This window comes from Pristiophorus japonicus, chromosome 14 (genome assembly GCF_044704955.1).
Source record: "Pristiophorus japonicus isolate sPriJap1 chromosome 14, sPriJap1.hap1, whole genome shotgun sequence".
Taxonomy (NCBI): Eukaryota; Metazoa; Chordata; class Chondrichthyes; family Pristiophoridae; genus Pristiophorus; species Pristiophorus japonicus.
Window position 1 is genome coordinate 25,662,275 of NC_091990.1, and position 27,251 is coordinate 25,689,525.

The window sequence follows — 27,251 nt, forward strand, 5'->3', positions numbered from 1 at the left end:
TTAGGAGGAGGGACTTCCAGAGAGTAGGGTAAAGGGGTTGAGGCTCCAACATCAATGGAGGGAAGGGGGTGCACAATAGACCAGTGAGCAGAGGAGGAGATGTAAAACTGGAGAAGTCTGCAGAACTAGGGTGGAGCAAGGTCATGGAGCAATTTGTGGATGAGGCAGAAGATTTTAAACATGACATATTGGTGTGCTGTGAGGCAATGCAAGCCAATGAAAACCAGCGTGATGTAAGTGTGTCTTTAGGCCCAGTTAAGGTGCAGGTAGGGGAAGTATTGGATACGGTAATGTCTGTGGAGGTTGGCAGTAAAATCGAAGGGCTCTGGTGGTGTTTATCAGTTTTGGGGGATCTGAGGCCCAAAAGAAATTCTAACTGTGCTTCTCCTCTGCCAAACCAGGTACCCGTTTATATGTATAATCAACTACTCCACGATGAAGAAAGAGATCATCAGGTTATGTATGGAGCTGGCAGAGACTATTCACAAGGTTTGTCAGATACATCAAGTCCAGTGTTAGTCATGGAATTGCACAGAATTTACAGCACAGAAACAGACCGTTTGGCCCAGCCGATCAGTGCCAGTGTCAGTATGGATTCGTCAAGGGAAGGTCGCGTCTGACTAAGTTGATTGAATTTTTTGAGGAGGTAACCAGGAGGGTCGATGAGGGCAGTGCATATGATGTAGTTATCATGCGCATCATGTAGTTATATGGATTTTAGCAAATCTTTTGATAAGGTCCCATATGGCAGACTGGTCACGAAAGTAATAGCCCATGGAATCCAGGGCAAAGTGGTAAGTTGGATCCAAAATTGGCTCAGAGGCAGGAAGCAAAGGGTAGTGGTTGATGGATGTTTTTGTGATTGAAGGCTGTATCCAGTGGGGTTCTGCAGGGCTCAGTGCTGGGTCCCTTGCTTTTTGTGGTATATATGTGCTCTCCACATGCCCAGACAGGAGTTGGCATTATGCGCACAGTTACTACAAACGTGGTCAGAATGGTTAGTGTAGAGATTGGGTGATTTGGCTGAGGCATATTAATGGATTCTCCTGAGTTACTGGATCCTTTTTGCCACGTTTATGCTGCTTTCTGGAGCTGTAAATGGGATATTTTCTGAAATTGATGCTCTCAGAATTAGTTGGAGTTCCTGTTGACATGGGTGTGGCAGAACAGGAAGAAAGATCACCCATTTCCTTCTGTGTTCAGGCTCCTTGCCAATCCTCCCCCCCCCCCCCCCCCCCCCCCCGCCCATCCCATCTCGCCTCACTGCAGTTCCATCAGGTATCTCCATACTCGGACGATTTACATGTGTGTGATCTGTCGATGGACCTGTTGAATATCCTTTTGTTTCCATGGGTTGTTTTATACCCAGCTTTCTCTTTCCACCTCTCCCCAGACTATTGCTGGGCTACAGTTTCACAGGTCCTGGACATGCTCCAGTACTCTGTCGGGTGGTCATTCTTCATGCATGAGTGACTGTTTGACCATGGAGGGCATCACAGCTGAGCCTCAACCTGTCCTCACCCAAAGCCCAGAAAGGTGCACATGCCAGCATGGGGCCACTGGATAGGGATCAGCAGCAATCTCCCTTCCTAACCCTAGGGGGATTAGGAATGACTGTAATATCTGTGCTCCCTCCACAGCTGAGGTCGGCTACCTTGTCACACATTGAGGTGGAACTTTGACCCTTTATGTAGAAATTTGATGAACGTTTTTTAAAAAAAAAGTATTTTTTGGAATAGCAACCACGATACTCAATATTTCCATTTAATGTCTTAACAGGGACTTGAACCCTGGAACCTCATATCTATGTCGCACTTAATAGACTGATGCTTTACCAACTGAGCCTACCAACCTCCCAGCTGTAGTGCTCTTACTGAGACCTGCAGGGGGTTTGCCTGGCTAGATGAGGATCCATCATTGAAATCTTAAGTTTGACATCTGTTCCGTTGTTTAGGAACGCAGCCAGACAGAGAAAGAAAACCGAATATTGAGCATCGTAAGTACGAACCATTTGTCTCCATTTTGTTTCATCATGGTAAAACTGAGTATCAACTGAATGTTAATTGCTGTGTCAGCCCTTGTTCAGTCGGTAGCACTCTTGCCTCGGAGTAGAAGGTCATGGCTTCAAATCCTACAGAGGTTTAAGCACATAATCTAGGCTGACACTCCAGTGCAGTACTGAGGGAATGCTGCACTGTCGGGAGGTACCATCTTTCGGATGAGATGTTAAACCGAGGCCCCGTCTGCTCCCTCAGGCGGGCGTAAAAGTTCCCAGGGCACTATTGGAAGAAGAGCAGGAGAGTTCTCCTCAGTGTCTTGGCCAATATTTATGCCTCGACCTCAATGGGAGCTTGTGCGCAAATTGGCTGCCGTATTTTCTACATTACAACATTGACTACACTTCAAAAGTACTTCATTGGCTGTAAGGTGCTTTGGGACGTCCTGAATTAGTGAAAGGCACTATGTAGTTTTTTTTCATTTTTAAAAATTGGAATCTGATTATTGAACGTAGCACAGGCCTGTTCAATATCGATCCATTATCACAATTTAGATGGCACATATATTTTCAGGAGATTCTGACCTGTGAGTAGAAACATAGAAACATAGAAAATAGGTGCAGGAGTAGGCCATTCAGCCCTTCTAGCCTGCACCGCCATTCAATGAGTTCATGGCTGAACATGCAACTTCAGTACCCCATTCCTGCTTTCTCGCCATACCCCTTGATCCCCCGAGTAGTAAGGACTTCATCTAACTCCCTTTTGAATATATTTAGTGAATTGGCCTATTCTACTTTCTGTGGTAGAGAATTCCACAGGTTCACCACTCTCTGGGTGAAGAAGTTTCTCCTCATCTCGGTCCTAAATGGCTTACCCCTTATCCTTAGACTGTGACCCCTGGTTCTGGACTTCCCCAACATTGGGAACATTCTTCCTGCAACTAACCTGTCTAAACCCTTCAGAATTTTAAACGTTTCTATGAGGTCCCCTCTCATTCTTCTGAACTCCAGTGAATACAAGCCCAGTTGATCCAGTCTTTCTTGATAGGTCAGTCCCACCATCCCGGGAATCAGTCTGGTGAATCTTCGCTGCACTCCCTCATTAGCAAGAATGTCCTTCCCCAAGTTAGGAGACCAAAACTGTACACAATACTCCAGGTGTAGCCTCACCAAGGCCCTGTACAACTGTAGCAACACCTCCCTGCCCCTGTACTCAAATCCCCTCACTATGAAGGCCAACATGCCATTTGCTTTCTTAACCGCCTGCTGTACCTGCATGCCCCAACCTTCAATGACTGATGTACCATGACACCCAGGTCTCGTTGCACCTCCCCTTTTCCTAATCTGTCACCATTCAGATAATAGTCTGTCTCTCTGTTTTTACCACCAAAGTGGATAACCTCACATTTATCCACATTATACTTCATCTGCCATGCATTTGCCCACTCACCTAACCTATCCAAGTCACTCTGCAGCCTCATAGCATCCTCCTCGCAGCTCACACTGCCACCCAACTTAGTGTCATCCGCAAATTTGGAGATACTGCATTTAATCCCCTCGTCTAAATCATTAATGTACAATGTAAACAGCTGGGGCCCCAGCACAGAACCTTGCGGCACCCCACTAGTCACTGCCTGCCATTCTGAAAAGTACCCGTGTACTCCTACTCTTTGCTTCCTGTCTGACAACCAGTTCTCAATCCACGTCAGCACACTACCCCCAATCCCATGTGCTTTAACTTTGCACATTAATCTCTTGTGTGGGACCTTGTCGAAAGCCTTCTGAAAGTCCAAATATACCACATCAACTGGTTCTCCTTTGTCCACTTTACTGGAAACATCCTCAAAAAATTCCAGAAGATTTGTCAAGCATGATTTCCCTTTCACAAATCCATGCTGACTTGGACCTATCATGTCACCATTTTCCAAATGCGCTGCTATGACATCCTTAATAATTGATTCCATCATTTTACCCACTACTGAGGTCAGGCTTACCAGTCTATAATTCCCTGTTTTCTCTCTCCCTCCTTTTTTAAAAAGTGGGGTTACATTGGCTACCCTCCACTCCATAGGAACTGATCCAGAGTCAATGGAATGTTGGAAAATGACTGTCAATGCATCCGCTATTTCCAAGGCCAGCTCCTTAAGTACTCTGGGATGCAGTCCATCAGGCCCTGGGGATTTATCGGCCTTCAATCCCATCAATTTCCCCAACACAATTTCCCGAATAATAAATATTTCCCTCAGTTCCTCCTCCTTACTAGACCCTCTGACTCCTTTTATATCCGGAAGGTTGTTTGTGTCCTCCTTAGTGAATACCGAACCAAAGTACTTGTTCAATTGGTCTGCCATTTCTTTGTTCCCCGTTATGACTTCCCCTGATTCTGACTGCAGGGGACCTACGTTTGTCTTTACTAACCTTTTTCTCTTTACATATCTATAGAAACTTTTGCAATCCGCCTTAATGTTCCCTGCAAGCTTCTTCTCGTACTCCATTTTCCCTGCCCTAATCAAACCCTTTGTCCTCCTCTGCTGAGTTCTAAATTTCTCCCAGTCCCCGGGTTCGCTGCTATTTCTGGCCAATTTGTATGCCACTTCCTTGGCTTTAATACTATCCCTGATTTTCCTAGATAGCCACGGTTGAGCCACCTTCCCTTTTTTATTTTTACGCCAGACAGGAATGTACAATTGTTGTAGTTCATCCATGCGGTAATTGATGTACACCTCAGACAGGGGTTTGGGACTAATGCTGCCTCTGGGACGTGTTTATTATTAGCAAAAGGCAGATGCTGGAAACAGAAGTTTGATGGAAACACTCAGCAGGTCAGGCAGCATCTATGGAGAGAGAAAAACAAATCAGTTTCAGGTTAATGACCTTTTGTCAGAACTCAGAACTAATTATAGTCTAGAGGTAGGTTGGGGGAGAGGCACTGTCTCTGATCTCCTTAGATTGTTTGGTCTGAAGGTGGTTCTGCTTTGATTAATTCACTTTGTCATTGTGAATGAGCCACATACAACACATGTGCTTTGCATGTTGATGCTCAACAGGAACATGGTCATTTGTGTATCACATATGTTGTAATCTAGCCCAGCCAGCTCTGCACCTGAAATATTACCTGCCTTTTCTGTTTCAGATGCCGACTTTGTAATTCCACCATTCAGTTCCTTGTTTTTATCTCTGAAAGAACAGTTATATGTTATATTAATGACTGTATATGGGGGTAATTTTTTAACTTGCCCCGGAGCATAAAACTAGCATTGCAGGTCTGGTACTCATTCTAGAAACCACTCAAAATCAATGGAAAAGAAAATTGATAGTTTCTATAGCGAGAATGACCCACAACACTAGTTTTACACTCCAATATAAAGCCGTAATTACCCCAAATATGTTCCCGTGTTTCACAAGATGGATACTTTTTCTTTAAAGCTCAGTGGAATTTGCCCTGTTGCGGGAGGGATAATTCCACAGACAATTTTTAGTTTATTATTTGTAAGATTCCCCTCCCTACGCATAGAAAATAAGTGCAGGAATAGGCCATTCGGCCCTTCGAGCCTGCACCACCATTCAATAAGATCATGGCTGATCATTCTCTCAGTACCCCTTTCCTGCTTTCTCTCCATATCCCTTCATCCCCTTAGCCGTGAGGGCCATATCTAACTCCCTCTTGAATATATCCAATGAACTAGCATCAACAACTCTCTGCGGCAGGGAATTCCACAGGTTAACAACTCTCGGAGTGAAGAAGTTTCTCCTGATCTCATTCCTAAATGACCTACCCCTTATCCTGAGACCGTGTCCCCTGGTTCTGGACTTCCCCAACATTGGGAACAATCTACCCGCATCTAACCTGTCCCGTCCCGTCCCGTCAGAATCTTGTATGTTTCTATGAGATCCCCTCTCATCCTTCTAAACTCCAATGTATAAAGGCCCAGTTAATCCAGTCTCTCCTCATATGTCAGTCCAGCCATCCCGGGAATTAGTCTGGTGAACCTTCGCTGCACTCCCTCAATAACAAGAATGTCCTTACTCCGATTAGGAGACCAAAACTGTACACAATATTCCAGGTGAGGCCTCACCAAGGCCCTGTATAACTGCAGTAAGACCTCCCTGCTCCTATACTCAAATCCCCTAGCTATGAAGGCCAACGTACCATTTGCCGCCTTTACCGCCTGCTGTACCTGTATGCCAACTTTCAATGACTGATGAACCATGACACCCAGGTCTCGTTGCACCTCCCCTTTTCCTAATCTGCCACCATTCAGATAATATTCTGTCTTCGTGTTTTTGCCCCAAAGTGGATAACCTCACATTTATCCACATTATACTGCATCTGCCATACATTTGCCCACTCGCCTAACCTGTCTAAATCACCCTGCAGCCTCTTAGCATCCCTCTCACAGCTCACATCGCCACCCAGTTTAGTGTCATCTGCATACTTGGAGATATTACACTCAATTCCATCATCCAAATCATTGATGTATACTGTAAGGAGCTGGGGTCCCAGCACTGAGCCCTGAGGCACTCCACTAGTCACTGCCTACCATTCTGAAAAGGACCCGTTTATCCCGACTCTCTGCTTCCTGCCTGCCAACCAGTTCTCTATCCACGTCAGTACATTACCCCCAATACCATGTGCTTTGATTTTGCACACCAATCTCTTGTGAGGGACCTTGTCAACAGCCTTTTGAAAGTCCAAATGCACCACATCCACTGGTTCTCCCTTGTCCACTCTACTAGTTACATCCTCAAAAACAATTCTAGAAGATTTGTCAAGCATGATTTCCCCTTCATAAATCCATGCTGACTTGGACCGATCCTGTCACTGCTTTCCAAATGCGCTGCTATTTCATCTTTAATAATTGATTCCAACATTTTCCCCACCACTGATGTCAGGCTAACCGGTCTATAATTACCCGCTTTCACTCTCCCTCCTTTTTGAAAAGTGGTGTTACATTAGCTACCCTCCAGTCCATAGGAACTGATCCAGAGTCGATAGCCTGTTGGAAAATGATCACCAATACATCCACTATTTCTAGGGCCACTTCCTTAAGTACTCTGGGTTGCAGACTATTAGACCCCGTGGATTTATCGGCCTTCAATCCCATCAATTTCCCTAACACAATTTCCCGCCTAATAAGGATATCCTTCAGTTCCTCCTTCTCACTAGACCCTCGGTCCCCTAGTACTTCCAGAAGGTTATTTTTGTCTTCCTTCGTGAAGACAGAACCAAAGTATTTGTTCAATTGGTCTGTCATTTCTTTATTCCCCATTATAAATTCACCTGAATCCGACTGCAAGGGACCTACATTTGTCTTCACATATCTTTTTCTCTTCACATATCTATCGAAGCTTTTGCAGTCAGTTTTTATGTTCCCAGCAAGCTGCTTCTTGTACTCTATTTTCCCCCTCTTAATTAAACCCTTTGTCCTCCTCTGCTGAATTCTAAATTTCTTCCAGTCCTCAGGTTTGCTGCTTTTTCTGGCCAATTTATATGCCTCTTCGTTGGATTTAACACTATCCTTAATTTCCCTTGTTAGCCACGGTTGAGCCACCTTCCCCGTTTTTTTTTTACTGTTCCAGCTGAGGAGAATAGGCCAACAACCTGGTCCACTCTGGAGGTGCATGCTAGGTGTGTAAAAGTGACTGAGTCTTGCCTGTGAGGAATCATTTACTTTTGCTTGTCACCTCCCCAACAATACAGAATGCAGAAAGATCAACCAGCACTCCAGTCTGGGTGTCGCACAGTTTGTTAGAGAATAGCAAACTATGGCGCTGTACTTTTAAAGTGCTATTATGTTGCAAACTGCTTTCCCCCATTCTACCTGATGGTTCTGGGCATGTGGTTGGTTCCATCACTTACAGACTCTGTCTCATTCAGTGCAGGGAGCTCTCCAGTTTCTGTGAGAATATGGTAATGGGCAGCCCCGACGTGTTGGTGAATCAGTGTGCCTGCCTGGAGACTATACATCTACTCACCACCTCGCCAGGGCAGAGTCTGGTGAGTATTTCATGGTGTCCGGAGTTATTGTGGAGGGGAATACTGGCTGTGGACTTGTTGCTTTTCCTTGAATGCCCTGATAATGGGCTTTATAGACCAAGGTTTGAAGGAACAATACTCTTCTTTTGAGAAAGGCGTATTTAATTTATACCTCTTTTGACTTGGTCTTCATAACATCTCTCGAGTGTGTGATAGTTATCTTAACACTGAGTTATATTAAGGTGCAATGACTGTGTTGTGTTACGTGGACACTTTGAAGACATTTATCGTTCAGCTTGACTCCGTTGTTAGTGTATCACCTCTGAAGCAGAAGGTTGTGGATTCAAATTCCATTCGATGATTTGAGCATATATTCTGGGCTGACACTCCAATGCCATGGTGAGGGAGTGCTGTATTTTTAGAGGTACCGTCTTTCAAATGACAAGTTAACTTGAAGCAATGCCTTTCTGCTCTGGTTCAACTAAGCATTCAAGTACTGTCTGCTTCTGTTAATTAAATGTAATTTTTTGCTCCAAAAAAATCTCAGCCCTGTTATTGATTAGTTTTCTATAAAGTCCATCAACTCAGCAGAGCAGGTTATCAAAACAGCATCACACTATCCATCTATCCACTGTCCTGAATATTGCTACTTTCATATATTGTGCACCAGCCAGAAATTAAAGGGAGAAATTCCCCAGCAAACCGATTGGGGGAGGTAACTGGCTTGGGGCGGGACTTCCTGCGCCCGGGGTGGAAGTCCCGTCTCAGCTGCAAAATTGTGGTTACCGCCCCTCACAGGAAGTGGAATGCAATCTTGCACGCTCCACTTCCTGATGGGGCAGGTTCCGGGGCGATACTGGGGCGCAATCGGCAGCGCTATGTGGCTACTCCGCGTAGTGCTGATGCGATACAACGCCCCCTCCCCTTTGGTTTAAGGTGAGGGCTGCTGCAAGCTCTGCCGGGCCTCTGATGACCTCCACTGGGCCATCAGGGCAGTATGGTGCCGAGGCCACAGCACGGCACCCAAAATAGAATGCGGAGCTGCACGATGGCAGCCCGGACCATGCCAGAGAAGTAAAGAAGGGGCCGACCGGTGAGTTGGCCAAACAGGTAAGATGGCAGCATGGGTCGCTCCCGGCCTCCCCTTTAACTTCCGTCTCATGAGTGGAGGTTGGCCTGATTCGTGACCTGTGAGGCTGATGCTGACACCGCTCGCAATAGCCTCACGGGTGCTGGCCAATGTCTGCTGTAGGGTGGAAAGTGGTCGGCGCATGGCGTTAAGGGGTCGCCGTGCACAACAATGACATCATCGGCAGTTGCGCATCAGCCCAGGGAGCTACTGGCAGGACGAGGTGCTACCTTGGCAGCACCTCTAACTCCTGCGCAATTTCGTGGGAACCGGTCGCGCCCCTGCCCCCCACCCCCCCCCCCCCCCGGCAAAAACTGTTTTGCATCCTGTTGGTGCCTCCCCTAAGTGCTTTATTGATACAACCAGTGACCACTTACAGAGCCAGTCTTTGAGGGTTCAGCAAAGATGGCTACCTGTGGACACTTTTATATAATTTAGGAACAAATCAGTTGAAGCACAGGAGTTGTTGTGAATTCCTCCACTAGAGTGTGTGTTTATGGTGGGGGGCTATTTTCTCTCATTCCTTGAGAGAACCAGCAGTCCCACACATTGGCACTATCTTTGGCGTGCGCACCCAGCTCAAGACTTTTCTTCCAGTGGCTGGATTCTCAGGTAAGCTGAAATGTAATCAAAGTGTTAAATGTTTGGAGCAGGAGATGAGATCACTCGTGGATAGACTGGAGATTGATTTCTGGCAGTTGTATTGTGGCATCATATTTCCTTGTTCAGCAAAGAAGTATTTTTAGCTTTCAGCCCAGGGAAGGAAGGCTTAGAATTTTTTCTTTTGTTTCTCTAAACCCTGAGTGCCTACACCACGCACTCCTCGGGCAACCACACGTGCTCCTCTGCGCGCTCTCTTACACATCTCCGACACGCACCCCTGCACGCGTTCCCACAAGCACTCCCGCTTAATTTCCTACTTCATGTGCCTATACACTCGACGACATGCACTTCTGTAGGGGCTTCCACTTTGTGTTCCTTTACATGAGCCTGCACACTCCTCCACACGCACTCCTCCATGCACTTCCACGCACAACTGCATCTCACCCTCATACACTCCCACACATCTCTATTACGCATTCCCATACGCGTTCCCACTCCTGCACGCTCTTACTTCATGCTCCTATACACTCGCCTACACATACTCGTGCTCCTACTATACACGTGCCTGCACACTCACCTACATTATCACCCACATGGGTTCCTATACATTCGCCTACATGCTACTCCGTCTCCTGCATGTGCTCCTGGACGCTCTCCCTCCTTTTGTTTTTCTCATTATGTTGATGTCATAACTCGCTGATGCTCTAACTCAGTCTTTGCTAGGAGCTCAAAACTCGGGACTTCCTGACCTCATGCGGGTGAGCATGTAGGTGAGTGTGCAGGAGCGCATGCGGGCACATGTATCGTGGGACCTCCAAAACTTGGGACCTCATTCCTACAATCTCCAGGCTTTTTCAATCCAAGCTGGGTATCAAACAATCATTAATCCCTGATTTTCCTCATATTTTCTTCCATTTTCAACCCTGGTGGTTTCCTGCACTTTGGGCCTTGGCTCGTCAACCGAGTTTTTGAATTATAAAAAAAAGGTTGATATGATCTAATTTCATTCGAGTTTCTTGGTTGGTAGAGAGCCGGATGTGTCTCTGGTACCTGGAGTTTAAGAGCTGTCTTTCTCGCTCTCGTTATTCAACCACTTGTGATGCAATCAGTAAGATGCAGCATTGATTTCTGCTTTGAAACTCAGACTACAACTCTCAGTAATGACTCGATTTACTGGACTGATTTAATTACAGCCTTCTTGTGAACATTGTCCATTTTGAGATAGACAAGTATTTAGGATGGTTCATAATTCAAACTGTTGTCCGCATAAAATCAGTAATTACAGTGCTTTTATTTAAAATATTTTTATAGAATTTACCATTCCACAGATGAATTCTGATTCAATTCATGACTTATCAACAAATATCCTTTTCCTCTCCTGTCCTACAGGCACCAATTTCTTGCTGGGTATCGTTGCATGGGTTTAACAGCTTCTGATACTACAGCCACGTAGTTGTCCACGTGCAACTCTAGACAATGAGTGTAGACTGGCTAGTCAACCATGGGGGGAGGCAGGGGATGGGAGGTTGACACAATCGAGCTCAATCCAGTGCTCACCTGACAACCACACACATGCACATTCCAACAGGCCTCGCTGCATAGTGATCAGGATCAATGGTTGTTTGTTTATTCGCCCTCCTCCCTAGTTTAGGGTACGGAAACCAATTATATTGCCTCTGTAGCTATCCTGGCTATGATCAGCTAGCTCCATCCTGATCTGTATGACCCCTTTATATACTAGCTTTGGGGGGGGGGGGGGAGCGGGGTGGGCAGATAATTCTTTTTTTTTTAAACTTGCGCGTTTTAACTAGGGTCACCAGATGTTTAGATACATTGATTTATGCATTCATTTATTCAGATATTCTCTTTACACTGATTCTATGTGCTGAGGTTAGCCATGGCAAGGTGCAGGGGCAGCCCAGCCGTTCAAGTGTCCCGTCTGAGTAAGGTGTTGTTTTAAATTGTACAACTTTGATAGACCCTGTAGGAGATTTAAATTTTGTGCATTACCTGGCAACTAGGAGAGGCAACATTCTTGTCTGTGAATACCCTGAAGAAACTCATGTTGACCTGGGTGTTGACAGCAGGTTTGGTGTAGGGCAGAGGTTTCCTGTCCAGTGCTGATATCTTCAAGCAGGAATTTTTGCCAATCAGCAGAGCCGCTGCTTTACGGTGACTGATGACGTTTGCGAGTTATTCATTCACTCTGAAATCAGCAGTCAAACCATTTACAGCATTCATTCAAAGTTATAAACTAAAACTTAATGTCAAATAAAAAAAACATGGGCTGTTCTTGCAGCTGATTGATTGACCGACCCCTTTCCCCGACGACTATCTGTCCCACCTGTAACAGGGTCTGTGGCTCTCGTATTGGACTGTTCAGCCATCAAAGAACTCACTTTGGGAGTGGAAGCAAGTCTTCCTCGATTCCGAGAGACTGCCTATGATGATGATGATGATGATGATGATGATTGATTCAGGGTTGTGACATCTGTGATCAGGGCTGACAGGTGTGACAAAGGGCTGACATAGACATTCAGTACTGGCAATGTAACACGGCTAAGATGTTAAACCTCAGAAGTATTTCAGTAAATCGCGTGGAACTGCTGCAGGTTCATTGAGTTCAGGTCTGACGAACACAAATTTCTCAAGCAATTGGTCACTTTCTGATTTCCCTCCACTACCCCTGGATTAAAAGCTGTTCTTTTACATGTTCAGGGAATTGAAATCAAGTCGAATAATGGGCTGCACTTTATCACAGGAACCACGGTAAATGTAAGTGAAATTTATTCATCTTGCTCTCTCCCACTCTGTCTCTGTCTCTCCTTTGTGTTGCTCACTTTGTACGTGTGCATACGGTTCCTGTTCTCTGTCTGTGTGTGTCTTAATTAGTCACTACTCTCTCTGTCTCTGTCAGTTTCTGTTAATCTGTTTGTCCATGTCAGTTGCTGTTAATCTGTCTGTATGTGTATATGTCTGAGTGTGTGGGTGTCTCTGTTTGTGTGAGGCACTTTCCCTGTTCATTCCTCTCTTAAATTATTCTTGTGATACTGGCAAGGCTGTGTTTCTTGCCCATCATTAGTTTCCTTGAACAGCTGTTGATGGGCTGCCTTCTTGCACTGCTGCCGTCCTGTCTATGTGCTTCTCTCCCTCTGTGAGTTTGTTGCTCTGTTTTTGTGTGTATTTGTCTGCGTGTGTGTGTGTCTCTCGGTTTTTACCTCCTCTTGTCTCTGTCTTTTGCTCTCTCGCTCTACGTCTGCAGTCCCTCTCCTACTGAGTGACCACCTCTCCCTGACCTTCCACAGCACCACCATCACCCTCCAAATCACACATCATTGTGACTTGAACATATGTCACTGCTCCTAGGCATTCCCTATCTAGCACCATTGTGGGAGCACCATCATCATAAAGACTGCTGCAGTTCAAAGAGAAGGCCCTTCACCATCTACACATGGCAAAATAAATATTGCCTTGCCAACATCACTCACATCTCCTGAACAACTGAAAAAAAAATGCCTCATTAGGAGTTTACACCTTTGTCTTTCAAATAAGAAATAATTTACATTTTTCCCACTTGTTTTCATGTTGCCCTGCAGAATATCACTGCAATGTCCTGGTGCAAATGTATCTATGTGCTGTGTAGAAAATACAGAGGCTCTCACTGGAGGTGCAATGGTAGCAAATAAAATCTGAAAATATTGTTTTTCCATTTTCTGACCGGTGTTACAATGAGAGAGTCTGGATAGTGAGGATTGGCTACTTTAGGTGGTGTCACAGCCAAGACAAACCTCGCCCTTTGTCCACGGCCAAGGCAAACCTCGCCCTTTGTCCACGAATGGCACAATCAGGAATGGGAGCTCTGACTGATTTGCATCTCCCCCCTGCAAGAGCCCTAAAACCAATTGTATCATCATGACCACTGCCCCAGTGTGACATAAAAGCCAGGAAGGCTTTTCACATGCAAGTCTCAGTTCGTCACTGGGATGCATATCTCAAGTCTGCATGGCTCAGTGTTACACCAGGCAATACATCACCAGTCTGTGTAGTTCAGTATGATACCAGACAGTACCTGCTTGATCTTTGTGGCTCAGTGACACACTGTGGGGTGGGATAGTCCTGGTCTGTGTGATTCAGTGACACATTGTGGGGTGGGATAGTCCTGGTCTGTGTGACTCAGTGACACATTGTGGGGTGGGATAGTCCTGGTCTGTGTGACTCAGTGACACACGGGGGCATGGATAACCGTGGTATGTATGTTCAGTGACACACTATGTGGTATAGTCCTGGTCTATGACTCATGAGGAGGTTTTAATGTTTTCTTATGATGGCCCGAAACAACTGTAAAAATCCAAGTGGTAGATTCTCAAGCACAGGTTCATACAGACTCGATCTGTATAGAAAATAAAATAGGTCCTCAGTGAAGTGAGGGAATTGCTGCAGAATTCCTTGGAAGTTGGAGGATGGGTTATCAGATTCCCGAATATTCCTTGAGCTTCATTCTAAAGCATTTGGATTTGATCTTTTATTTTTATGATGCTGAGTTGCAGTCTAACCTGAAAGTTGGGCTCAGCTATGAGTGTTCATGTGACACAATTGCAATCATAACTTTTCCAATTTATCATTCAGGGGAATTGTTCATCTCCCCCAGTGGCTCTGGTGCATATTCCTGGGGTGGATTGTTCATGATTGAGTGTTTTTATGAACTTACCTTCACTTGTACTTCATTGGCAGTAAAGTGCTTTGGGACATCCTCAGGTTGTGAAAGGTTTTATATAAAATGGAAGTCTTTCTTTTTTTCCTGTTCTTCTTCAGTCTCCAGCTCACCGCTCTCAGAAGATTCGGCCAGGAGATGAGGTGGTCCAGGTGAATGATATGGTTGTGGTAAGTATTGGGTATCAGACAATTTATTAGATGATTTAGATATGGTATAGATCGGGTGTTGAATGATGGGGGGATGTACGGATCAGGTGTTTGGGGGTCTGTACGGATCAGGAGTTGGGGGGGGGGGGAGCTGTACGGATCAGGAGTGGGAGGGCTGTACGGATCGGGAATTGGGGAGGAGGGGGCTGTACGGATCAGGAGTTGGGGAGGAGGGGGCTGTACAGATCGGGAGTGGGGGGGGAGCTGTTCGGATCGGGAGTGGGGGAGCTGTACGGATCGGGAATTGGGGGGGGGGGCTGTACGGATCGGTAGTTGTGGGGGTGGGGGGACTGTGCGGATCGGTATTTGGGGGTTGCTGTACGGATCAGGAGTTGAAGGGGAGGGGGCTATACAGATCGGGAGTGGGTGGGGGGGCTGTACTGATCGGGAGTGGGTGGGGGGACTGTACTGATTGGGAGTGGGTGGGGGGGCTGTATGGATCGGGATTGTGGGGGAGTGGCTGTATGGATTGGGAGTTGGTGGGGGGGGCGTACGGATCGGTTGTTCTGGGGGGTGGGTAGCGCTGTACGGATCAGGAGTTGGTGGGGGGGGGGGTGGCTGTGCGGATCGGTAGTTGGGGGTGGGGGGTGCTGTGCGGATTGGAGTGGGGGGGGGGGCTGTACAGATCGGGAGTTCAGGGTGTATATCAGGTGTCTGACAGCTATTGGCGATCATTGAAATTGCAGCACACAAGGTGGTCTTATGGCCTATCTCATCTGTGCCAAAGCTAGCTCTTTAACGAGAGCTGATCCTTACTACCCCTTTATCCATTCAGCCGCATTACCTCTAATACCATAGGGGTAATTTTGAAAGGCTCCCTCCCAGTGTCACGGAATCGGCCCGATAGTGATCTAGTCCTGTCTCTGACCCATGCTCCCATTTAGTGAGGCTCCGCACTGGCTGCAGAGTCTGATAAAAATTACTTCTCGTGTACCTTAATTTTTACTACTGAAAATCCATATAGAAAACCACATTCCCTTTATGCACTCTGATTTCCTCAAAAAGTTCAATTGGTCAAGCACAATCTGTCCTATACAATCCCATGCTGACTGGCCTAGATTAGTCCATGCCTCTTTAAGGGGAGAAATTCAGGAGCGCCCCATCTGAGGAAGGAAGTGGAGCGCTAAATCATGTGCTCCACTTCCTTCCTGAAATGCTAGAGGCAGCAGGCGGGGCGGTACTTGTGCAACATTGCTCAATGGGTCATGCTGCGCTGCCGCGATGGAAGGCTCCTTCCCTCTTTTAAAGGGAAGGGCCATCGCTTCAGGTTCTGCAAAAGAAGACTTAACTATTCCTCGACGGCAGCCACGATCTAGCCCGATGAACTGCAGCAGAGTGCCGGGGTTGATGAATTGTGGACAGAAAACAAGGAAAAAAATTGAGAGAGAGATTTGGAATTTTTTTTCACTTATCTCGACCACCTCGCCTATCGGCATCGTCCCCAAAGCGCCCGGCCTCCCATGAATGCCTCCTGTAGCTGCCAGGGTTTTCGACCCGCGGTGCTGCAAGGGGTGAAACGCAAGGTCGGGTCTGGGACGCTACCTGGCAATTACGCCACGATCTCCAGGCAAAGGAAATCTGGTCGCAACACCGTACCACCGCCACAAAGCTCGCACCAAATACAGTGGGAGTTGATCTTCACACCGTGCCCGGTTAGTAAGTCGTTAGTGACATGTCATTGCCCCCGGAGGCAATAACTGGAGGCACTAAGGAGGCCAATTTCAAGGTCTAATTATTTACTAATTTCATCCTGTGGACCCAACTGAGGTAAGACTAACTATCTCTAGTTTCATGGCTCATCCCTTTCCTCTTGCTTGACCGGATGTAATCTTTTCCACCCCCCAATCATTTGGCACAACTCCCATTTCCAAAGATTTTTGGATAATTATGGTTAGTGCCTCTGCATCTTTCCCCTGTCCCCAAACATCCTCCGTATTCTGGGATGATACCATCTGAACCTGCTGACCTTATCGACTTTCAGTCCCAATAACTTTTTTTTGAACACACTTTCTTTTTGAATATCTTTCTCTAGTTGTGTCTCTCTCACACTGTCCTTAGATATTCCTGCTGTCCAACCATCACCTTCCTTTGCAATACAGAGGAGAGATTCTTGTTGAACACCACTGGGGTAGAAATTGCCACCCGCCCGAAACGGGATGCGTGCACCCCGTTTCAATGTTTTTTTTACCGCAGCTGTCGTTGAGGTCGCCTCTTGAGCGAAATTCCGCTTTGTTGATTTTTTAAAATTCGGATCTGGAAGTCGCTCTTAATGGGGCAATGACTACGCGAGAGGGGCAGAAGTTGGGGTAGTGAGTACATTTGAGAAGCAGAAGTTCGGGGGGGGGGGGCGGTGTAGAGTGATCACCACGATGACGTCACCACGGCACCATGGCTCTCCCCTTCACTTAAAGGGGAGAGCCTTCACGATTTTAAAACTTCGGCTCACTGGGCCACCAGGGAGGGTTTCGGCTGGGCCAGCAGACTTACACCCAAGAGGTACCAGGCTACCTGTTGGCAGCCCAGCCGCACCTGGGGGCATAATTGTTGGGCCGACCCGACAAAAAAAACATGGCGGCAGTGGCAATGCATCCTCCCCTTTAAGGGAAGCCCCTCCCACCGTTGCAGAAGGCCACGGCTTCACTGGATCACCGGGAAAAAAAACAGGTTTTGGCACTGCCGGGCGGGCGGAAGATTTTCCGAGGGGAATGTCGCTGTTGGGCGTGAGGTAGATCAGCGGTGCACATGGTGATGACGCACTTAAGACGGATTTGCTGCAGCAGAGTGGTGGGGGGGGTGGTGGAGGATCGGGGCACCGCCGGGAAAACTCGGAAGGGTAATTGGGCTATCAGTGGCCATGCCACGAAACATCGGCGGCCACTCCACTCCGCAGTGTGGCTGCCGATTTGCGGTGGTAACAGTCCTTCAGGAGAGAGGCAATTTTCACCCCTCTATCTTTATTTTCCTTTTAAGTACAAGGTGGGCCCTTCTCTGGTTATCCTTTTATTTTTTGTGTGCTTATAAAAGCACTTGATTTTTCCCTTTAGTTGAGCAGCAGTTTTTGTTTTATACTCTCTCGACCATCCTCATCTCCTTTTTGCTTTCCTTCTGAATTTTTTATTTGTTTTCTTCTGTATTGTCCCTCAATATTTATCATACACCCTTTTTTTTGAACTCCAGATATTGAAAGAAATCTATCGTTTGACAGCTCCCGAGGTCTGTATGGTTCTGAGCCATGCAGACCAGAGATCCCAGGCTCAATGGAGTGGGAGCCAGGGTTCCCTCTCTCAATCCCTATCCAATGACATCGGTTGGAAAGTGATCATATGCAGATGTTGGATGGACACAAGTTGAGCTTGGCTGCATGATTGGGTATCATACGGACATTCGTTGGAACATTAGGAACAGGAATAGGCCTTTCAGCTCCGAGAGAATAATAAGATCATAGCTGATCTGTGCTTCAACTCCATTTACGACCTCTGCTACATATCCCTTGATACGCTTACCTCACAAAACTCTATCGATCTCGGTCTTGAAAATGTTATTGACCCACAGTGTTTATGGTGAGAGTCATACAAATAATAATGACTTGGACTAGGTACAGCCGCTCATGCAATCTCAACATCAGCAAGAGTCAGCACCTGAAGGAGTGGTGAGGAAATTCCAGTATTGATTCAAGTTGGAGTGATTTGGTGTAAACTGGAAAAACTCTTATTTGCCGCAGTATGGGTAGCGATCCTTCCCCTCCAGGTTATTTTCTTCTTCTGTGTTTCTTTATTTTGCTTGTTTTTTGTCAGTCATTGGCAAACCTTATCACTAATTATGGGTCCAAAAGTAGTTTCTCCCTCCCCTCAAATACTGTGCACCATTCCCCACCCAAATGGGGGAGGGCAGGAGAGCTGCTCCCAGCCAGCTGCCGATCCTGTTTCTGAGCATGTGTATGACTGCTGTCATTCTGTGTCCCAGCAAGGCAGCCTTTAGAATCTCCTGGGTACTTCAGCCACTTTACAATCCCACCAAACCGTCTGATTGAGATGGGGAATAGCGATTACAAACCCTCACTGCACCAGCCTGTTGCTTGGAGACGATGCATTGTGCTACTGCACAGAGCTGCTGAAAACTTCTTCGTTACAGCTGGTCTCCTGAAGCCTCTCGTCTTATTTATTGACACTGGCACTAAAGAGAAACGTTTTAACAGTCTTTGCTATAATGAACTTCCAACTTGGAGACTTTTCATTCATTTTTTTTTTTCCTGTGCCGCTAGGTTGGGTGGACAATGAATAACCTAGTTGCCAAACTGCGGGAGAATGCGAATCAAGTGGTCCTCATTATGAAAAAGGTGCCCCTTGATATATTACCTTCTTTCTGTTCTTCTGAGAGTGCACAGCTACAGCAACCCCACCAACCACAGGTGAGGTCAGCCTCTTGTTGATTAAAATGAGCATTGTAGAAACATAGGAACAGGAGTAGGTCATTCGGCCTGTTATTAGACCATAGGTAGTGTCACTCGGCTATTAATTAGTGATCGCAGGGATTGTCATGGAGTTGCCTGTTGTTCGTGCTTCCAGTCTTGGCTCAGTCAGTTCCGGTGAGAGTGCAAACGACAGAGAGGAAGTGCAATGTGGGACAAGAAACAATGGATCCTTTGGCTGTCCACTTTGGCTGAATTGGTGCCTGGCGCTGGCCAATCCCAAAGCAGCATTGATGGTGATTACAGACAACCCTTCATCCCAGATGATCCCACCTGCCCTGTTGGGAGAGAATAGCTGGTGGTTATCTGAGGGGTAGGAAAAAAATATTTTTGAGATGCTCTTTCATCAATAGAATAGAATTAGTGCAGGTTGACACAGGGAAGGGACCTGTGGGTAACAGTGGATTTGTCACTGTCAATGCCTGGAGGTAATTTAAAAGATAGATATTCTACTAAGGCGGTGCTGGGTCTGTACAATGCACTATCAAATCCCATTTGGCGCATTGTCTACAAATTTGTCTACACCTTGTACCTTCAGCATTGAGTAAAGGCTTCAACCCCTAAAATCTCCACACTATGAAAGGGATGTGCTAGCACTGGAGGGGGTACAGAGGAGAGCAAAAAGGATAATTCCAAGTTTAAAGGGATGAACAATAGGGAACGTTTTTTTTTAATGTAATCTACACAGCCCAGAGCAAAGATGGTGAACAAATAAGAAATTTAGATCAGATACCCGAAGGAACTCCTTCAGATAAAGGGCGAGAAATGTTTGCATTAATCTGCCAGGAAGCCAAGACACAGATTTTAGGTACACTAGAAAAGCAGCTGAATGCCAAGCTGTAGAGTTGGAGTAATAGAGGCATGAGCTTCAATGAGAAAATGGCATCTTCTCATCCTTGAGGGTGATTTTAACTTTTGACTTGGCATCCCATTAAACACCTCTCCCAATCCTTGTTTCTGTTGACTTCTGATATGAATCATTTTACACTATCATCTGAAGTAAAAATTATGCTCCTTGACTTTTTCCATGCTCTTGTGTCTCTAGAGAGCATGTGTGTATCCAATTGGTATGAGAGTGGAACTCCTCCTTTGGTCTGCTAATATCTACTCTCTTTCCTAGGTACTGGGAAGCCAATCAGAAGATGCAGCATTGTGGCCGGACCTGAGTGTGCTCTCTGAGAGATCTGCCCAGTTAGTGTCAACTTAATTCCTTTCTTCTCTGGGGAAGCTTCACTTGGTTTCTGCAAAAGTGGCCCCTGTCCAGTTCTCAGTTTGCCAGGCTGATTTAGTGATCCAGGCTCACTAGTGTTAATGGGCTCAATACTGAAGTCATTGACAAATTTATGATCCATATTGCTTTTGACAGTATTGGCTGCCTTTCAATCGGAAGGACATTTGGGGCTAGCCACATGGACTATAGTGGTCTTTGTCAGTCCTGTACATTCCTAAATTGGTCATCATCGGATGAGTTAAGTTCGGTCAAGTCCCCACTCTGGAAGCTCTTGGTCTGATTAATGTGAATGAGCAGCCTACTAGTTGCAATGGCAGAACTGTGAGCTCCTGACTAGGAGAACTGGGCCTGAAGTCCAGCATGGCCTTCACCCTCCAACTATCCCCGTAAACACGAGCCAGATATTGATCTCTTCCTTCATGGTTCACTTGAGGAATGAATGTCCTTTATTTTTCATCTAAATCGCAGATAGAAATGATGGGTCGAATCTCAAATTCTTCATTTACTTGCTTCCCCGATGAGACTAGAAAACATATCTTTACACAGAGGGTGCTTAGAGTGTGGAATTCACTGCCACAAACCTTTGTTGAAGTGGAGTCCATCAATTCATTTTAAGATCTTGCATGCAGTATTGTGATCTTTTTTTAAATTCATTCATGGGATGTGGGTGTCACTGACAAGACCAGCATTTATTGCCCATCTGTAATTGCCCTTGAATCGCTGCAGTCCATATGATGAAGGTACTCCCACAGTGCTGTTAAGTAGGGAGTTCCAGGATTTTGACCCAGTGACAATGAAGGAATGACAATAAATTTCCAAGTCAGGATGTTGTGTGACTTGGAGAAGAACCTGGAGGTGGGGCTGGGGGGTTCCCATGTACCTACTGTCCTTGTCCTTCTAGGTGGTAGAGGTCGCGGGTTTGGGAGGTGCTGTCGAAGAAGCTTGGCGAGTTGCTACAGTGCATCTTGTAGAGGGTACACACTGCAGCCACAGTGCACCAGTGGTGGAGGGAGTGAATGTTTAAGTTGGTGGATGGGGTGCCAATCAAGTGGGCTGCTTTGTCCTGGATGGTGTTGAGCTTCTTGAGTGTTGTTGGAGTGCACTCATTCAGGCAAGTGGAGAATATTCCATCACACTCCTGACTTGTGCCTTGTAGATGGTGGAAAGGCTTTGGGGAGTTGGGAGGTGAGTCACTCACTGCAGAATGCCCAGTCTCTGTCCTGTTATTTATTTATGTGGCTAGTCCAGTCAAGTTTCTGGTCAATGGTGTTGTGGTGGGGGATGCGGCGATGGTAATGCTGTTGAATGTCAAGGGGAGGTGGCTAGACTCTCACTTTTTGGTGATGGTCATTGCTTGGCACTTGTGTGGTGTGAATGTTACTTATCAGCCAAGCCAGAATTTGTCCAGGTCTTGCTGCATGCAGGCATGGACTGCTTCATTATCTGAGGAGTTGCAAATGGAACCGAACACTGCAATCATCAGCGAACATCCCCAATTCTATCCTTTTGATGAAGGGAAGGTCAGTGATGAAGCAGTTGAAGATGGTTGAGCCGAGGACACAGCCCCGAGGAACTCACGCAGTGATGTCCTGGGGCTGAGTTGATTGGCCTCCGATAACCACAACCATCTTACTTTGTGCTAGGTATGACTCCAGCTCATGGAGAGTATTCCCTGAGTGTGTTCTCACAGTGAGTACGTTCCCCGATCTCCTCTGGTCAGTTATGCCCCATTATCCCTATTAAGCATTCCAGAGATCCCGTACAGCCGGCTTTTCAATGTTAAAACTGTGCTGTATTTTGAATGGCCTGCACAGCCCATTAAAGGGGCCACATGGCAGCAAAAAAAATTAGAGGGCATGTTGCTGGTAAGCCATTCTTATTTGTTTGTTCTTCCTCAAAAAATTATAAAGAACAAAGTCATAAATAATACTCTCAAATTAAAACCAGAAGCGGCAAAGACGGTTTCCTCTTTTTTATTTCAGGCATTCTCGGAGAGAGAAGTTGGGGCTCACGCAGGTCACACAACTCTATTCCAACACCTCTGAATCCAGTGCAGACTGTGATGAGAAGGAACTGCCAGTGTGGTCTGATTCCATCTGCGAAACTGGGCCTGTGAGTGATGGTGGAGAAGGGGATCAGGTGCAGCCAGAACAACAGTCCAACACTAAGGGTAAGGAGGTATATCTACACACAGATGCGCACACACAGTGCGTGAAGGAAATTTCCAACTTGTGCAGTGATTAGCTGGTTGTATGTGCTCCATTCTGCTTTGCTCACCAGCATGATTTAAACTTAGATTCGGAATTACAGAGCACATGGCCCAGTAACTACTGGTAAGTGGAAAAGTGACTGGGCAAGTCTAGAGAACACTGGAACTTGGTTGGGTGTGGCAGTCTTCTATACAACCAGTGCTACTGAGTGTTTAGTTTCCTAATAGGTTGTGGTTTGGATCTCTTTGGGTGGGGTCTTACAGGTGGAGGACAACACTCTTATTAAAAATGCTTATTTTTGGTGATAAACCCATTTTCAGTTGTATTAATAAAACTGTACCAGGTTACCACTCTTTAAATTATCAAGGAATACTTTTTAATGGTAAGTTTTAAAAAAAGGAACAATTGTGTGCTATTATGCTGCCTGATAGCGTTGGTTCATGGAAGGTTTTACGTTTGTGTTTCTGCAAATTAATTTAATCGGAAATTTGAACTGTAACCTAACCGATGCAATTTCGAGCACATTTGGGGTGCAATTTCCCGATCGTGTCCAAAGCAGAAACTACTCCAATATTATTGTTTGTGTTATTGGGGTAGCTGTCTGTTTAAACCCATCCATGGTGCATATGGCATTCACCAATCAGCTAGAGTCTTGTTCTTTAAATCTTGTATCAAGTCTTTCCTGATACAGTATTGCAAGTTTCATCAGTTAAAGTATCATTAAAACGTAAACAGTGCTGTGTCATTGGTTCAGTTTGTAGACAAGGGTTCCTTTTTGAATTTGACAATTAAAAAATCCAGGATGTTTTGGTAACTGTTTCAGCATATTAAAAAAACGATTTTTGAATCGGAGAGTTTGTTTGGAAATCCTATGAGCAAAGCAAATCTCAAGAAGCAGCCAGTGGTAATTTGAAATGGGCTGACCATTTGAAATTCCTGGTAGAAAAGAGAAACACATTGTCTATTTAATTCATTTATCAAAGATTAGATTAGTTTTTAAGTGTTGAGTGGATAATTTTTTAACTTCAACATCTGGGCAGTAGCCTAGTGGAGTGGATCACCCACCTTATAGAGAACCCACCTGATTTTTGTTTATTGATTAAGGGGCTGTTCCGTCCTAGATTGTGTTGAGCTTCTTGAGAGTTATTGCTGCTGAAACCATCCAGGCAAATGGTGAGTATTCCATCACACTTCTGACTTGAGCCTTGTAGATAGTGAAAAGGCTTTGAGGGATCATGCGGTGGCTCACTTACTGCTCGTCAGAGAGCACCCAGCCTTTGCTGCTCCTGTAGCCAAGTTGCTGATATGGTTTGTCCAATGAAGCTTCTGGTCAATGGTGACCCCGCCCCCCCCCCCTTGCCAAGATACATGGCTGTTTGGTGCTATTCAGTGTCAAGAGAAGGTGGTTGGGCCTTTTGTTGTTGGGGATGTTCATTACCTGGTACTTATATGGTGCAAATGTTATCTGCCACTTGTTAGCCCAAACATGGATGTTATTCAGGTACTGCTGTAGGCTGGTTTGGGAGCTTGTTGTGCACAAATTGGCTGCTGCGTTTCTTACATTACAACAGTGACTACACTCCAAAAGTACTTAATTGGCTATAAAGCGCTTTGAGACATCTGGTCGTTGTGAAAGGCGCTACATAAATGTAAGTCTTTAGAATCGTCAGTGAACAGCCCCAGTCCTGACCTTTATAATGGAAGGAAAGCCAGCAATGAAGCAGTTGAAGATAGGTGGGCCAAAGACACATTGAATCATAAAATAATACAGCAAAGAAGGCAATTTAGCCCATTGTGCCTGTGCTGACTCTTAGAAAGAGCTATCCAATTATCCCACTACCCTGCTTTTTCCCCATAGCCCTGCATATTTTTCCTTTTCAAGTATTTATCCAATTCCCTTTTGAAAATTACTATTGAATCTGCTTCCATCACCCTTTCAGGCAGTGCATGCCAGTTTATAACAATTCCCTGTGTTTTTAAAAAATAAAACCCTCCTCTACTCCCCTGGCTTTTTTGTCAATTATCTTAAATCTGTACCCCCTGGTTACCGACCCGACCACCAGTGGAAACAGCTTCTCCCTATATCAAAGCCCCTCATAATTTTGAACAACTCCATTATATCTCCCCTCAACTTTCTTTGAGACCAATCTGTGGTCTCTCCACATAGCTGAATCCTCTCAGACCTGATGCCTTCTGGTAAATTTCCTCTGCACCCTCTCCAAGGTCTTTCTAGAATTTGACAAAATAATCTAGCTGAGCTCTAACCAGTAATTTTATAGCGCTTTACCATAACTTTTTTGTTTTTGTACTCTATGCCTTATAAAACCAAAGACCCCATATTTTTATAACAGCTTTATTAACTTATCCTTGCCACCTTCAAAGATTTGCGTATGTGAACCCTCAGGTCTCTGTTTCTGCACCCTCTTTAAAATGTTACATAGAAACATAGAAAATAGGTGCAGGAGTAGGCCCTTCTAGCCTGCACCGCTATTCAATGAGTTCATGGCTGAACATGCAACTTCAGTACCCTATTCCTGCTTTCTCACCATACCCCTTGATCCCCGAGTAGTGAGGACTTCATTCAACTCCTTTTTGAATATATTTAGTGAATTGGCCTCAACAACTTTCTGTGGTAGAGAATTCCACAGGTTCACCACTCTCTGGGTGAAGAAGTTTCTCCTCATCTCCTCATCTCGGTCCTAAATGGCTTACCCCTTATCCTTAGATTATGACCCCTGGTTCTGGACTTCCCCAACATTTGGAACATTCTTCCTGCATCTAACCTGTCTAAACCCATCAGAATTTTAAACGTTTCTATGAGGTTCCCTCTCATTCTTCTGAACTCCAGTGAATACAAGCCCAGTTGATCCAGTCTTTCTTGATATGTCAGTCCCGCCATCCCGGGAATCAGTCTGGTGAACCTTTGCTGCACTCCCTCAATACCAAGAATGTCCTTCCTCAAGTTAGGAGACAAAAACTGTACACAATACTCCAGGTGTGGCCTCACCAAGGCCCTGTACAACTGTAGCAACACCTCCCTGCCCCTGTACTCAAATCCCCTCGCTATGAAGGCCAACATGCCATTTGCTTTCTTAACCGCCTGCTGTACCTGCATGCCAACCAGGTCTCGTTGCACCTCCCCTTTTCCTAATCTGTCACCATTCAGATAATAATTGATTTTACCACCAAAGTGGATAACCTCACATTTATCCACATTATACTTCATCTGCCATGCATTTGCCCACTCACCTAACCTATCCAAGTCACTCTGCAGCCTCATAGCTCACACTGCCACCCAACTTAGTGTCATCCGCAAATTTGGAGATACTACATTTAATCCCCTCATCTAAATCATTAATGTAGTGTAAACAGCTGGGGCCCCAGCACAGAACCTTGCGGCACCCCACTAGTCACTGCCTGCCATTCTGAAAAGTACCCATTTACTCCTACTCTTTGCTTCCTGTCTGACAATCAGTTCTCAATCCATGTCAGCACACTACCCCCAATCCCATGTGCTTTAACTTTGCACATTAATCTCTTGTGTGGGACCTTGTCGAAAACCTTCTGAAAGTCCAAATATACCACATCAACTGGTTCTCCCTTGTCCACTCTACTGGAAACATCCTCAAAAAATTCCAGAAGATTTGTCAAGCATGATTTCCCTTTCACAAATCCATGCTGCCTTGGACCTATCATGTCACCTCTTTCCAAATGCGCTGCTATGACACCCTTAATAATTGATTCCATCATTTTACCCACTACTGAGGTCAGGCTGACCGGTCTATAATTCCCTGTTTTCTCCCTCCTTTTTTAAAAAGTGGGGTTACATTGGCTACCCTCCACTCGATAGGAACTGATCCAGAGTCAATGGAATGTTGGAAAATGACTGTCAATGCATCCGCTATTTCGAAGGCCACCTCCTTAAGTACTCTGGGATGCAATCCATCAGGCCCTGGGGATTTATCGGACTTCAATCCCATCAATTTCCCCAACACAATTTCCCGACTAATAAGGATTTCCCTCAGTTCCTCCTCCTTACTAGACCCTCTGACCCCTTTTATATCCGGAAGGTTGTTTGTGTCCTCCTCAGTGAATACCGAACCAAAGTACCCGTTCAATTGGTCCGCCATTTCTTTGTTCCCCGTTATGACTTCCCCTGATTCTGACTGCAGGGGACCTACGTTTGTCTTTACTAACCTTTTTCTCTTTACATACCTATGGAAACTTTTGCAATCCGTCTTAATGTTCCCTGCAAGCTTCATCTCGTACTCCATTTTCCCTGCCCTAATCAAACCCTTTGTCCTCCTCTGCTGAGTTCTAAATTTCTTCCCGGGTTCGCTGCTATTTCTGGCCAATTTGTATGCCACTTCTTTGGCTTTAATACTATCCCTGATTTCCCTTGATAGCCACGGTTGAGCCACTTTCCCTTTTTTATTTTTACGCCAGACAGGAATGTACAATTGTTGTAATTCATCCATGCGGTCTGTAAATGTCTGCCATTGCCCATCCACAGTCAACCCCTTCAGTATCATTCGCCAATCTATCCTAGCCAATTCACGCTTCATACCTTCAAAGTTACCCTTCTTTAAGTTCTGGACCATGGTCTCTGAATTAACTGTTTCATTCTCCATCCTAATGCAGAATTCCACCATATTATGGTCACTCTTCCCCAAGGGGCCTCGCACAACGAGATTGCTAATTAATCCTCTCTCCTTAC

General features: G+C 45.6%; 1 protein-coding gene across 4 annotated transcripts in view; it reads left to right on the top strand.

Annotated features, from left to right (window-relative positions):
- LOC139279788 (connector enhancer of kinase suppressor of ras 1-like) overlaps window positions 1-27,251 on the top strand; it is a 157,422-nt gene that overhangs the window by 74,256 nt on the left and 55,915 nt on the right. For all 4 annotated transcript variants that reach the window (XM_070899006.1, XM_070899003.1, XM_070899005.1 and 1 more), the window contains 8 exons: window positions 402-489; window positions 1,955-1,996; window positions 7,875-7,994; window positions 12,424-12,480; window positions 14,518-14,586; window positions 18,887-19,033; window positions 20,214-20,284; window positions 22,307-22,494. In XM_070899006.1, the coding sequence (XP_070755107.1) occupies window positions 402-489; window positions 1,955-1,996; window positions 7,875-7,994; window positions 12,424-12,480; window positions 14,518-14,586; window positions 18,887-19,033; window positions 20,214-20,284; window positions 22,307-22,494 (782 nt within the window). The remainder of the gene's footprint in view (window positions 1-401; window positions 490-1,954; window positions 1,997-7,874; window positions 7,995-12,423; window positions 12,481-14,517; window positions 14,587-18,886; window positions 19,034-20,213; window positions 20,285-22,306; window positions 22,495-27,251) is intronic.